This window comes from Labrus bergylta, chromosome 15, assembly GCF_963930695.1.
Source record: "Labrus bergylta chromosome 15, fLabBer1.1, whole genome shotgun sequence".
Taxonomy (NCBI): Eukaryota; Metazoa; Chordata; class Actinopteri; order Labriformes; family Labridae; genus Labrus; species Labrus bergylta.
Genome location: NC_089209.1, coordinates 22,996,006 through 23,009,749, shown reverse-complemented (window position 1 = coordinate 23,009,749; position 13,744 = coordinate 22,996,006). Strand labels below are relative to the sequence as shown.

The following is a 13,744-nucleotide window of genomic DNA, read 5'->3' as shown; positions in this document are numbered from 1 at the left end:
TAGAAAAACACAAAATACATTTACTCAAAAGTTCCTGGTTAGGATAAAGCGTTCAAGCAGTTAGAAGTCATTTGGTTCTGTCTAATGAAGATCAAAAAATGAACTTCAAATCTTTCTGAGAGGACATACTTTCTGTAATGTACGTTAAGTAAGTGAGTAAATCTCAGTCATTTTCTAGAGAACTAAACTTATCACTGAAAAACTAGCGTTGTGATCCTGAGAAAGCCTCCGGACCGTCAGGCAGACGGCCTGGAGGCAGGGCACATAGGCCGGAAAGGTCATGTGGACGGCCTGGAGGTAGGGGATACAGCCTGGAAAGTTCAGGCGGACTGCCAGGAGGCCGACCAAAAATAGGGAGGAGATCAGGGGGTCAGCCGTGAAGCCGCCCAGATGAACCCACGGGACCAGTGAGAGGCCAGGCCTCCCACGGAAACACAGGGGCGGGCAGAGTCAGCAGGGCCTCTGACGAGGGCACCAAAGCGTGCGGGGCCTTCCACAGAGACACAGGAGTGGGCAGAACCTTCCACACAGACACAGAAGTCATAGGAGTGGGCAGGGCCTCCCACGGAGACAGGAGAGTCAGACGCAGCTCCGCAGATACAGGCACCGATGACAGACGTGGCTCAGCAGACACAGGCACAGGGGACAGACAACACTCTGCCGGAACAGGAATAGGGAGCAGACAGCGCTCTGCCGTAACTGGTGGCAGACAGCGCTCTGCTGGAACAGGGAGCAGACAGCACCCTGCCGTAACTGGTGGCAGACAGCGCTCTGCTGGAACAGGAATAGGGAGCAGGCGGCGCTCTGCCGTAACTGGTGGCAGACAGCGCTCTGCTGGAACAGGAATAGGGAGCAGGCGGCGCTCTGCCGTAACTGGTGGCAGACAGCGCTCTGCTGGAACAGGAAAAGGGAGCAGACAGCACCCTGCCGTAACTGGTGGCAGACAGCGCTCTGCAGGAACACAGGGAGGCCGTGGCTCTGAGGCACAGGGAGGCTTGAGCTGGGTCATGAGCTGAGGCTTGAGCAGGGGCCTGAGTTGAGGCCACGGGTTGGACAGGCCAAGCGGGTGCCTGTCCAAGGAGACTGCTCTTTTATTACAGTGCTCCTGGCCAAATAAAAAATGTCCTGGAAATAACCGATCTTTGAAAAAGGATGCATACTTTCCAAGGTTTCTGCTGGGTCCATTGTTCTGGTCAGTTCATTCTGTTACGGACGGTTGGAAAACAAGGGAGGTGGACCCAATGCAGAAACCAAAAATATTTATTTCAACAAAAAGGCCAAAGGCAACAAAACTTAATTTCAACAGTTCAACAAAAAACACAGGGATCAAAAACAGGGAGCCACAGAGGAGCACAAGCAAAACTTACATTCCAACAACATACAATGAACTGACACAGAAGGGAAGAAACACAGAGACTAAATAGACACAGGGGTAATCAAACACAGGTGAGACTAATGACACAGGTGAAGACAATCAGGGCAATCACACTGGAGGGAAACACACAGAGGCAGGAATAAACACAAGACAAGAAACACTGAGGACAACTACAAAACTAAATCATGAAACACTGAAGACACACAGAACTCAAGAATGAAACAAAACACACTAGAACATAAAGAAACACTAGGATATGAAGTTAGAAAAATAACACATGAAACACTAACCTAGAAAACACACAAGGGAAACAACACCATCAGACAAGAATGAGAACTAAAAACAACAAGAAAACCTAAACTCTGAAAATAAGAAACCAAATCATGACAAATGGATGTACACGCCACTAAGGGCTTTGGTAGATTTCATTTTAAGAAACTTGAAAAGTAAATTCTTACCACTTTAATATGGTGGCCAGCTGCACAATTGTTTTTAATGATCGCAAAAAATATTTCATCAGACACCAAAAATATTTCCCTTACAGCAAAAAATTCCATTCATGCAAATAATGTTTTACCGTCTGCAACAAATATTTCAGACTCCAGAAAGTCTAACTAAAGCTTACAACTTTGTTTTTTTTAAGGAAAAATGTTTTTTTTTTTTTTTTGCAGAAGTTGAACGTTTATTTGCATTAAGTGAAATGTTAATGTTAAATATTATTTACAGTGTTTTGAAATGTATCTGCATTTCAATAAATATTTCGGCATTTTTTAAAATGTTTAAAATTATATTTGTACAGTTGACCTTCAGGGCCACCGTATTTTTACAAGCAATCCAGGCCATATTGTTGTTTTTAATATATTTAAATAAAATGTTTATCTGGAATTATCAGCAGACTTGTAATGGGCTTAATGAGACTTTTTTTGACTGGAAATGAGACAAATACACTTTGTCTGATTTGAGTTTTTTATGTTTACCGCGAATCTAAAAATGTTAATGTTTAGATTCTCTTAATTTAAAGCCTTGATCTTCTACTCTGCATTTAAGTTTGCTTTTTTTCTGCACAGGAAGCTGGTATAAAGATATATAAAGATAAACTACGCACTATAAAAATGTTGAATTAAAAATGATCCTCTCTCCCAGTACTCTGTAGGCTGTCACGCCCCCTCATCCACACACCCCTCCCTCCCGTCTCTCCGGTAAACGTTCCTGTCTCCTGTTCCACACACACACACACACACACGCACGCACACACACACACACACACGCACACACACACTGTCACACTCTGTCTTCATGTTGTTCCACATGTTGAAGACGATGCATCGTGTCACCTCCGGCCGGAGCTTCTCTCCTCCTCAGCGGAAGTAGGACGACTGTCGACGCCGTTTCAGGAGGACCAAACGCCGGATTACTGTCATCAACATCCCCAGCCACCATGGACCTCTCCTTCATGGCAGCGCAGGTAAATCCCCACCTTCATATGTGATATTTATTTGTACCTGCAAAGAGAGTCGAAACCCAATACACAGGAAAAGTGCAAGACTTTATAAAGTCGTTAAAATAATCTGTAGCACTACATTTTTAATTTATATTGAGCTCAGTTTACTGTCTCCACACTGTCCGACAAGTTTACATTTCAACTCCATCCTGAGCTGAACAGATGTCTCTTTTTACTTAACTAAGCAGTTATAATTAAACACGACGTGCCTCCTTCATGTCAGAGCTGCAGTACCTTCTAGTTAATGTTGTCATAAGAAATGTACATCCCAAACAAAATACCCTTTTTAAATTTGACGCATGACTTAAAATTACGTCATTTTTATCACTATAGTTTTGTTGTAATGACCACTTGCTGCTTTGGGGATATGTATTCTTTGCATGGCTCTGGCTTGGACATAATTGAGCACAAATGAATTCAAGAATTTTGAGTCATGTAGCCATAAGTGAAAAATAATTTTATAAAGTAAAAGATCAGGTCTTTATTGAGGCTTCATTAAAAGGGTTAAAGAGATGCTCAGCTTACTTTCTGTAGTTGAAATTAAAGGCAGAATGGGCAACATTTTACACATAAATACAGCATCAAGTATATCCTTTGTAAATGTCTCTCTGAGTAATGACTACCTAAAATGAGTGAGAAGCTTGAGTCCGCCAGCTGTATTTGTGTCACAGCCGTGTTAACATCATGTTTACATGGGCGGGACAGACTTGCGTATAAAGCTGTTTTAGTCAAGGACTAGAGAAAAGAAGAATAACATACTCACTGCTTATTTAGATTTCATGTAAATCAGGGTCATGCGAGGGTCACTCAGGGAATGCGAGTGGAGAGGGGTTGGAGGTGTGTTGCTGGAGGAGAGCAGAGGCCTTAGAATGGTGGAGGTGTGGCCAAACAGCAGTTTGTTTTGGTTTAATGCTGGTGCTCAAGGTAGACATCTTCACTGGATCAAAAAGTCGCACATTCTTCCTTTAAGCTAAGATTTAGTCTGCATTTATCTGCTATCATGCCAGACATGAGCCGTCTCTACATATGCTCTCCTGATGTATACAGAATTTCAGGAGGACTGACCCAAATATTCTTCTGATCTGGTTGTTCACACATGCACCTCAAAGCGGGTGACTCATATGGAATGGGGCCGGGGATCTAAGGCAAGAAATGCTGTAAGTGAAACACGTGGAAGTGGCAGATGAAACAGCAATTACGAATATTTTTTGAATTCTCCTGATTATATCCTGCTGTGTTCACATATGCAGCTCACTCCTAAAACTTCTGGAGTTTTATGCAAGTGTGAAAGCACAAATTCTATGCAGGGGTGGAGCTAGCAGCGCTCACGTTTAACATGCAGGGCAGAAGAAGCCTGGGGTTAAGGTTCTGTATATATTCAATGTAAACTGTGATCACTTTATTCATTCATATTTTTTTCATGTGACGTCGCACACTTCAGGTTTCCTGCTCCTGCACACTGCGGAGAAGTTATCAGTCTCTGTGTCTACTGTCTACCTACTTGTTGAAAACATTCCGTTGTTCATGTGATGTACAAGGAGAAAAGCCCGGGTTGTTGCTTCTTAAGAATTTATTCACAAAAAGAAAACGCATTGAGAAGATTTGTGATGAATGCTGTTAGACGCTCGGTTGTTCCTGTGAGGGAACAACAGAACAAACCTCTCCTCCTGACATCAAATATGGTGTTCTCTTGATCCAAATATTTCTTTCTTAAACTGACATCACGTGCTGACAGTGGCAGCTTTCAATGATCCTGATGCTATCATCAGGTAACGTTAACTAGCTAATCTTTTTAAATCAAATTGGCACTCACCTATGCTTTGATGATGAACATCTTGCCCTTCACTTCCCAAACAGCAGTATTATTGAACCAGACACATAAAAAATACATAAAGATGTTTGTACTTTTATAGCCTTTCATCCTGCAGCCGTGTAAGGGGAAGTATTCTCCTCTAAATTTGAGTAAACACCAATGAAGGGAAGTTCTGGGGAGGACTTTGATGTTTTTAGAGAATTAAATAGTGTCAGTGTGCTGTATAAGACTCACAAGTTCCCAAAACTCTCAGTTTCTGTGGTTACCAGGTGACGTAAACGTGAAGAGATGGAATATTAAAAGGAGTGTTCAATGATGGACACCACACTCTGAAACTCCTTTTGCCTTCCTTGCCTTTCACATGACTGAAAGCTATGAATATGCAGGATGACCTTCCTGTCATTGACGTGATAACTGCTGACCTTTGCTGCTTGTTGTGTTTTTATTGGTTGGTTTGTTGTGTTAAAAGTCTGATCTCCATACTGGATAACGCTGATGTTCTAAAGTTGGTAGTTTGCAGTCTGGAAGTAGCAACAGGTTTTATATGAATTGGGTTTTCTTAGGCTAATGTAAGCTCATTATGAGGCTTTGATAATAATATAACATATTTGCTTTACCATAATGTTTTTTCTCACAGCTGTTTTTAATCGTTTGTGGTTTGTTTTTGTTACTTTCACAATTCCTTGGTTTTCTTTGTACAAAGCGCTCGAGTTTAACTTAAAGTAACGGGCATTTAGGTTGTTTTTGATTTTATTCTTTGTGACAAAAATCATCTGCAGCCAACTAGAATAACTCATCCATCTCCCCTGATCTCAGATCCCAGGTGCTGATGCTGTACGACCCTCTGAGATTTGTATTCATTGCAGGACTCTGGGTTTGTTGTGTTGTAAAATAATTGACCGCAAATTAGTTGAAGAATATGCATCATGTAAGTGTGCAATATCAGCAGCAGAGTTTGACCTGGAGACCGTCTTCATTACAGGGCTTCAAGGTTAAAGAGAAGGCTCCGTTAATGACGCTATCTTCTGCCATTTATTTCTCTGCAAACACTTTTATTAATGATAGCCCTGTGACCAATCTCCTCACATTAAGCAGGCTGAAGTGACATGCTGGTCTCACCTTAAGAGCTGAGCAGGAAAATAAACTAGATACAGAGTCATAAAATATATTTGTCAGGGTTACATTGCAGCCATTACAGCCTGTCCCACTTCTGCAGGCAGGCGTAAACAGCCTGTGTTACCTTTTTCACACGTGCACATATCTCCAAAAAATGTCCCCAACTTTTCAGGGTGAGATGCATTTTTAAACGCAAGCATCTTAATTTATACAAAAAAAAATTCTAGACAGGCCCTTAGTAAAATTCCCAGAAGAAGTCTGGGGGTGAGCCGATGTGCGATCATTGTGCACGTTACAAAGCAGCTTCATACTCTTTTCTGATTGCCGGCATTTTTGCTTAAAAATCAGTAAATCTGACCAATCACACCTACTATTTCTGTCTTCAGGTGTTTGGAGCATATGCGAAAGAGAAAGTCCGGAAGATATCAGCACCTGGTTGTACTGACATTGTTTAGAAATGTTCTAAAAAGATGTGAAAAGGGCTGAAAGTGCTCTGCTGCTTTTACACCCGACAAGCAGGCCCCAAATAAATTGCCTGATAATTGATAAACAATATTCTTTAGATAAATACAATAATGATACTATTAAAGCAACTATCAGTAACTTTTCCACCTCAAAATAGACGTTCAACCTCGAGCTAATAAAACAGCAACTTTCAACAAACAGAAAGGTGCCTGTCTCGTGTCCACAGAGCACCCTGGTCACTTGTTTTCAGCACTATGTAACTTTAGCAGCGAGCTGAGGTCATCTCATGAGAATTGCGTACGGCTTTACATGAGAGTCAGGATTGTTTCTGGTTTTTCTATCCAGGGAAGACTAGTTAATTTAACTTAACTGGTTTGTGTTTCCACCTTGCTTGCTCTCCCACTGGATATGTGGGAAAGAGAGAAGCCAATATTTTCCGTCTTACAAGCTCTATTGGCTGAAAACAAACAATGCCGGTCACCACTTAAAGTATCTAATCTCATTCTGTGGAAACACAATGACTCAGTCAAGATAATACTCAGTATCTGATTTGTTAGCTATTAGCCACGGGGATACACGAGATGGCTCTGATAATAAGCCTTTGCCAAAAACAGGATGGCAGTGGCAAAAAAGCTATGTCTCATTAGGCCTTGTCTTCAAAATGGCGGCTGATGAATCCATTTGTGAGCTCACACTGGTTCTGTCCTCTATAAATATATTTAATGTTTGTAGCTCTTACTGTGTGTTGTGTCTGACACTGAAGAGCGTTGGAAAAACACTACCTGAAGAGTGCTTTCTTTAATTTTTTAAATACTTTAAATCACTGGGTCTGTTTGTTTTGCGGAGGGGGAAACCTTTGGCATAAAAAACAGGAATTCCTCATAAGGAACATTAACTTCCTGTAAATCTGACGTGAGATAGAAAAACATATAACTCCCTTTTGTAGAAGCTTTGTGGTATTCCCGCTCTTGTCACTCACTCTCTCACTCTCTCTCTGCCCACGATCCTGCAGCTCTGACAGGCTGGACGTGGTATTGTCAGTATTTATGGGTTTCGGCCTCTGTTCATACATGAGCTGTAACCCAACTGTGTCTGAGTGCTGTTAAGAACACCATCTATCCTCCCCTAAGCCCATTGTGAGCAGGGAACAGAGGCTGAGATGTGAGGCGGCAATTACAAGGCGCTGTCAGAGCTGCTAGAGCTGACGGTCCTCCAGCAGTGTGTTTGTGCTGGGTGTTTAATGGTAGTTTGTGGAAGGATTTTGTCCTCAGTTCTTCTGCAGCCAAGACAAAATGAGCTCTAATCACCAGCAAAATTGCTCTTTGAAATAAATGTTTTGTGATGAGATCAGACAGAGGATGAATGCTTTGATATTTTTCAGATGCTTTGGTTGCTATGGCCTTGATTACTATCCTCTATTTTAGCGTGTGCTTTATCTGTATTATCTTGTTTTTAAAGGCTTCCCCAGTTTTTAATTATATTTGCTTTGTTTTTTCTTTTAATCACTTAGAAGGTTTTTTGGCACTTTCTCTGCAGCGTCGTGCCTTCTTGGCACAACGATTTATCAAAGACACTTCATACATTTGAATTACATCCTTTAATAATTGAATTTGTTTCCACCAAGTTTAATATACCCAGACCACAGTTTACATCCAGATGAGACCAAACATTTGTGCAAAAAGTGCAATAAAAGATCATGTTCCCAACAATGAGATTGTGTAGCATCATTCAGCAGCACGAAAGCAACAACCTTTTTTTTTTTCTTCAGATCACTCCATCTTGTCTGTTCACCAATGCATCAGGTTAAAAACATTTAAGAAAGGTGCAGGTGTCATCACTGTCACTGTTCTTTAGGCTGCCAATCACATTGTGCCAGCGTCTGCACTTTTTTTAAAGGACATTGTTAATTTGCAGTTGGCTACTGGACTGTAAGTTTTTCCGGTTTTGCTTTTGTGTGTTTTTGATAAATAAATTATATTTCTTCATCTGTAATTGAGTCCATAACAATAAGGTCTCTTACTTTCTGTTTGTTTATGATCTTTATTCACAAACTGTTTGGGTGTTTCTCGTGGAGTATTTTGAAAGTGCATGAAGCCTTTATCATGCTGGTAGTAGAGCACCAAGTCGGTCTGCTCTACATTCAGTTTTTCCAAACAAATAAAAAAATCAGGTGGGCCTGATCTCAGAGATCTATCAACACCTGCTGACTCTCTGACTCTCTTACAGATCCATTTCCTCATGTGTGGGCCCCGCAGGCGACACACATGAGTGCACTCAAACCCCCCCCCCCATGACCATCATCCAACACCAGACTAATTTGTTGCCCATAGCAACATCATCATGTGGGACATCTGCTCAGTTAAATGCTCTCAGAGCCCATATTTATGAGACCATCAAGAGACAGACAGAGAGCTTTTTTAGCATTGAGGATGTCTGTAATTTCCTGCAATTTCCCAGTATTGAGAAGTCATTCCATTATTTTTCTTTTACACTTTTCATTCATAAAGTGTCGATGCTGCAGATAATCTTCAGCATTCAACTTTGTCACACAGAAAGAGAAGACAGGTTGTGTGCTTCACAGTACACGGAATGGTAAAATTAACGAGTCGTTTTATCGTTTTAGTTTACTCTATCGATATGTGATTTACAAGGACAACTATGCGAAGGACTTAAAAGAATGCTGTTGGATCAGACAAGTGTGGCCCGAGAGCTTAAATGCATCTGTAATGAAATCCTCACATGACTGACTGCAAAGCCGAATGTTCATATCATAAATTAACAGGCAGGTTTAACCGTCACTGAGAAGTGACCACATATACTAATTCTTACCGTTATTTCTCTTTTTGCAAAATCATAAAATGTGTTTTTAATTCACTTGCATTCCTCTGCCTGGCTCTCTCTTGCTGACACTTAACCGCAATACATTTTAAGTCACTCACTCACTCAGTGCTGTATTTAACCATTGACCATCCAATCATGCACGCTCAAGCACACAAACACAGAGACCTGACAGAGATGTACACTCATTTCGACCGGCTGTTATGTTACATGGACTTGTGTTATATCCAGGGCTATAATCAAAACATTGTCTTGAGCCCCTGTAAAACAAACTGGTGATACCTTGAAGATCGACAAAGAAAGAGACAACTTTTTGGTGTAAGATGTATGTATTTATTTAAATGTAAATGTATTTAACTGAGACCTAACTTGGGTTAGATGACTTTCTGTACCCAGTAAAACTGGTAAACGCGAGATATCGACGACACAGATAACGGTACAGCCTAATGTTGCACACTCTGCTGTTTGATTGTTGCTTTCCCATCAGCCGTGGAACAGATCATGATATGTACTTGCTGGGCAATAGTCTAACATCAAAATGGGCTGAAGGCTGCTGTGTGAACTAGTGCTGACAAAGTTACATACTGCAGTTAACAGGCAATCAGGCCATGTTGTTGAGAGAAGCCATTCTCCACGTTTAAAGTTATTGTACTGTTAGATCACTTTAAAACAACTATTTTAAGTTTGTTTTTTTGCTTTAAGGGGGGTCAACCACTAAGTCAAATCTACGACACAACGAGATACTTTTTTCTTTAGTGATTAAAATTTACAAACATTTTTAACACTCCAGTAAATGTCTTCAGCCAGCAGCTATGAAATGAATGCTCTGGCTGCAAAGTAATCCTTGGCAGGAAATGCTTGTTTGTTTTTGGAACTGACAGGCTCCTCTGTTTCGGCCTGTGTTCACTGAGGGACTGAGATGAATAATTTAGACTGACCTTAAGGTTTAATAGTGTGGCAGTGACCGGTGTGTGTTCATGAATCGTAATGACGCTCATTGAAACTCATTTAATGCTGCTGATGAAAGAAACAAGCGACTGAATGAAAATCGAAGTGCTCTGAAGTCTTCAAGGTGACAATAAGCAAACAGCCCTGAGGCTCTTTTATGAAACGAGTCAGGAGCTTTCTTCACTTTTAAAACATGAAGTTTTAACGTGTGGCACATTTCAAATCTATGATGAAAACTGTAATAAAATCTTAGTTAAAAAGATGAAGGAAAGATAAGATAGTGAATGTAAATATAAAAAAAAACATTTAACTACTCATGGACTACTACATACAAATAAACAGCTGACACAGAATAGAAGATTATCAATCAATGATAATGTAATTATGTCTTTATTTTTAAACTCAAAAATCATTGAGAGCATAGCCCTCATTTACAATGACGTCGAGCATGATAAACCAAGAAAAATAACAAACATACATATGTACACATACATATATAAGTATATGCATATACTGTATACATACACACATATATATCCACATCATAGATAAACAAAATCAGTTAAAACCCAACAAACAGATAATAAGAAGTCAATTAAAACATGTGCAATTAGAAGTAAGGGAGTTAATAATTAAAGATTTAAAATGGCCATAAGAGACCAGTGCATTGATTTTTAAAGTGCTTTGTAGCCAATTCCAAGCTGATGGTGCAAAAAAGCCAAAAGCAGATCTTCCAAGCTCAGAATGAGCTCTAGGAACCTGCAGTGTAAGCCAGTCATTTGATTGTGTGAAATGCACTCCAGAAGACCCGACTAACATGGATGAAATGTAAGGAGGCAGCATCCCAATCAGCGCTTTATAAATAAAAAGGTACATATGTAAGTTTCGCCTCACAGAGAGAGAGGACCAACCAACATTTTTATACAGGATGTAGTGATGGGTGCTGTAAGCATCACCTGCAATAAATCTAATAGCAGAATGGAAAACTGCATAAAAGTGGTTTTAAAGTTGCTGCCCAAGCGTGCCTATACAATGTGTCACCATAATCTAACACGGATAAAAAAGTTGCGTCAACCAGAGTTTTTCTGCAGTGCAGGGGAAAGCATGATTTATTCCGGTAAAATACTTAAAATTTAAATAATTATGTGATAGCAGGTCACTGAAATGCTTGTAAAACATCAAGGTTTGTCATCATTAAAAGGAATAAGAAAAGGATAATGTATCGTGAGCAGGATCTTATCACTGAATGGAACCCTAACAGGAAGCTATACATTACATCTCTTATCACACTGCTGCTTTGGAAATTATTTTATGGATTTTAAAAGAGATTAATGGCTTCCCCTAAACAAATAGAGTGTGAGTACTTAAACCATAATGAATGACCATTTTAGAACATCCGGTTAAATTTTCACGAAGTTAGTCTGTGACATTTAAACGTCATCCCGCAGAACATGGAAACTCATATATGGTTGGAAGCTTAATCCAAAAACCTATGGTAAAAACCCATAGGCTTTTTGTCGATGGAACAGGCGGGACGCTGACTTCCAGGTTGGCCTACAAAAATAAGTAATCCGTACAGTACTCTGTAGTCCCCTGAAATCCACAGTTACAGCTGTTATAGCCACAGTTAACTCCATAGCCTTATCATATAAGCTAACCTTGCTGTTATTACTTACATTATAATGAACATTTACACCAATGGAGGGAAGCTTCCCAATTTTTGATTGTCAGCTTCATTTTTATGCAGATGTTTTTAGAGATAAATAAATCATCACCCCATTTGTATTTTTACTTCAGAGCAGACATTTTGTATTATATACGTATATGACTAACAATCATTAACCAATCTGTTGAAGAATTTAAGTTCTTATAGGAACAGTGGTGGTTTAAACTGCTTTGTCCTTTGTTTTTTGTCCCCATAGATCCCGATGATGACTGGTGCCTTCATGGACTCATCTCACCACGATGACTACAGCACCGACCACTCTTTGTTCAACTCGTCTGCCAGCGTCCACGCAGCCTCCATGGCAGCTCACAGCCAGCCAGAGGAACCCCAGCCCATGTCCAGGGATGCCATCTGGCTCTGGATCGCCATCACTGCCACCATTGGAAACATAGTGGTTGTGGGCGTAGTGTACGCCTTCACATTCTGAGTGTAACTGCTCTGAGGTGAGCGTTTGAATGAGCGTGGGCTGTAGCTTCTGAACGGCAATGGGCTGTTGAATGCAGTCTCTGCTGAACAGATGACTCATCAAATGGAGCTTCCTCACATCGGTTAAATTACCCTGCAGTCATCAAAGCACTCAAGTCATAATGAACTGCCAGGGTAGCGTGGAGAGTGGAAAAAGTTTATACCGAATCTATCTCAGAGGAAATAGAGGCGCCAACGGCATACATAATGTACAAATGTCTATTTTCCTCTGAGTTTATGTGTTTTAAACTTTTTTTTCTCCCTTTAATGGTCTATATTTACATGTACTTAGGTAAAATGTTAGTGTGTGGCTTCTTGCAAGAACAGGGTTGTGTGTGTGTGTGTGTGTGTGTGCGTGTGTGCGTGTGTGCGTGCGTGCGTGCGTGCGTGCGTGTTCTCAACTACGTATCAAACAGTGGACCTCAGCGTTGTTTCACACTCATTAACGGGGACCATCAAGCCAACAGGGGACATTTGGAGGTTCCATCATTACTAGCACACAGGGGAGGTCCACACTTTGAATCATGCTTAAAAACACTGGTGATGTTTAAAACTTACACAGGTGGGGGACCAGTCCCACTTGGTCAGTTTAAAATGAATGTCTTCTGTTGGTACTTTAGGAAAGTACATGTTTGTTTGTCTTACTAATAACATTCTGAAACAGTGTTCAGCGGATAGGGAAAAGAGTAGAGAGGCTGTTATGTTTGTATTCTTCCATCTGAAAAGTTTTTATTCTGAAACCACCGATTGAAACCCAAGTTTTAGTTTTGTAAAAATGTTTAAATGTGTTTTGTGTTTAACTGTTGGCGTTGTTTACATCTCTGTTGTAAATTATTAGAAGAATAATTTTCTCATCTTTATTGTACAATAGTCAAGGCTTAACCCTCATTGCCCATTAAAACCAGCCTTCCCTGCGTTCATTAAAGAAATACACAATATATTTCTTCAGTTGTGGTGATTTCACAGACCTTGTTAAAAAGGAATATTTGATGAAATTAAGCAAAGCTCTCCAATTGAATTATTCATTGAGCCCTTGACGAAAAGTTGCATAGGGATTGAAAATATAAAACGGTGTATATGTAGGAGTGAACCAACAGCCTCCACTCTTGTATGGGCCATACGTAACCTTCATTTGTTCTTTTTTTTAACAATCATGGCTGTTAATTGCTTTGTCTTTGAATAGTCAACAGTTTTATGGCCTTTTGTATCCGAAGTTGTTTTCTGATAATTTCATAAACTGTCAGTTATCAGTCTGTCATAAGAAAAGTAACAGTCTTGTTAAACTTTAGTAATATCATAGTATATTCATATAGCTGCTATATATTTGTACATTTCTTTGTGCAATTTAAAGACCAACATGCATACACTTCTAATCCTGAAATTGATATTTAACTTATTCATTTACTTGTTTATTTATCTGATTAAAGAATCAAATGAAAACCGTCTTGATTGTATCTTTACCCCTGTCTCTCTCCTCCAAAATCTGTGTTTGCTCTG

General features: G+C 40.1%; 1 protein-coding gene across 1 annotated transcript; it reads left to right on the top strand.

The window, feature by feature from the left end:
- The first annotated feature begins 2,561 nt into the window (after window positions 1-2,561).
- Window positions 2,562-13,187, top strand: LOC109982362 (uncharacterized protein C14orf132). The gene is made up of 2 exons (XM_020631543.3): window positions 2,562-2,840; window positions 11,979-13,187. The coding sequence occupies exons 1-2, from the start codon at window positions 2,814-2,816 to the stop codon at window positions 12,207-12,209; spliced, it is 258 nt and encodes an 85-aa protein (XP_020487199.1). The 5' UTR covers window positions 2,562-2,813; the 3' UTR covers window positions 12,210-13,187.
- The last annotated feature ends 557 nt before the right edge of the window (window positions 13,188-13,744 follow it).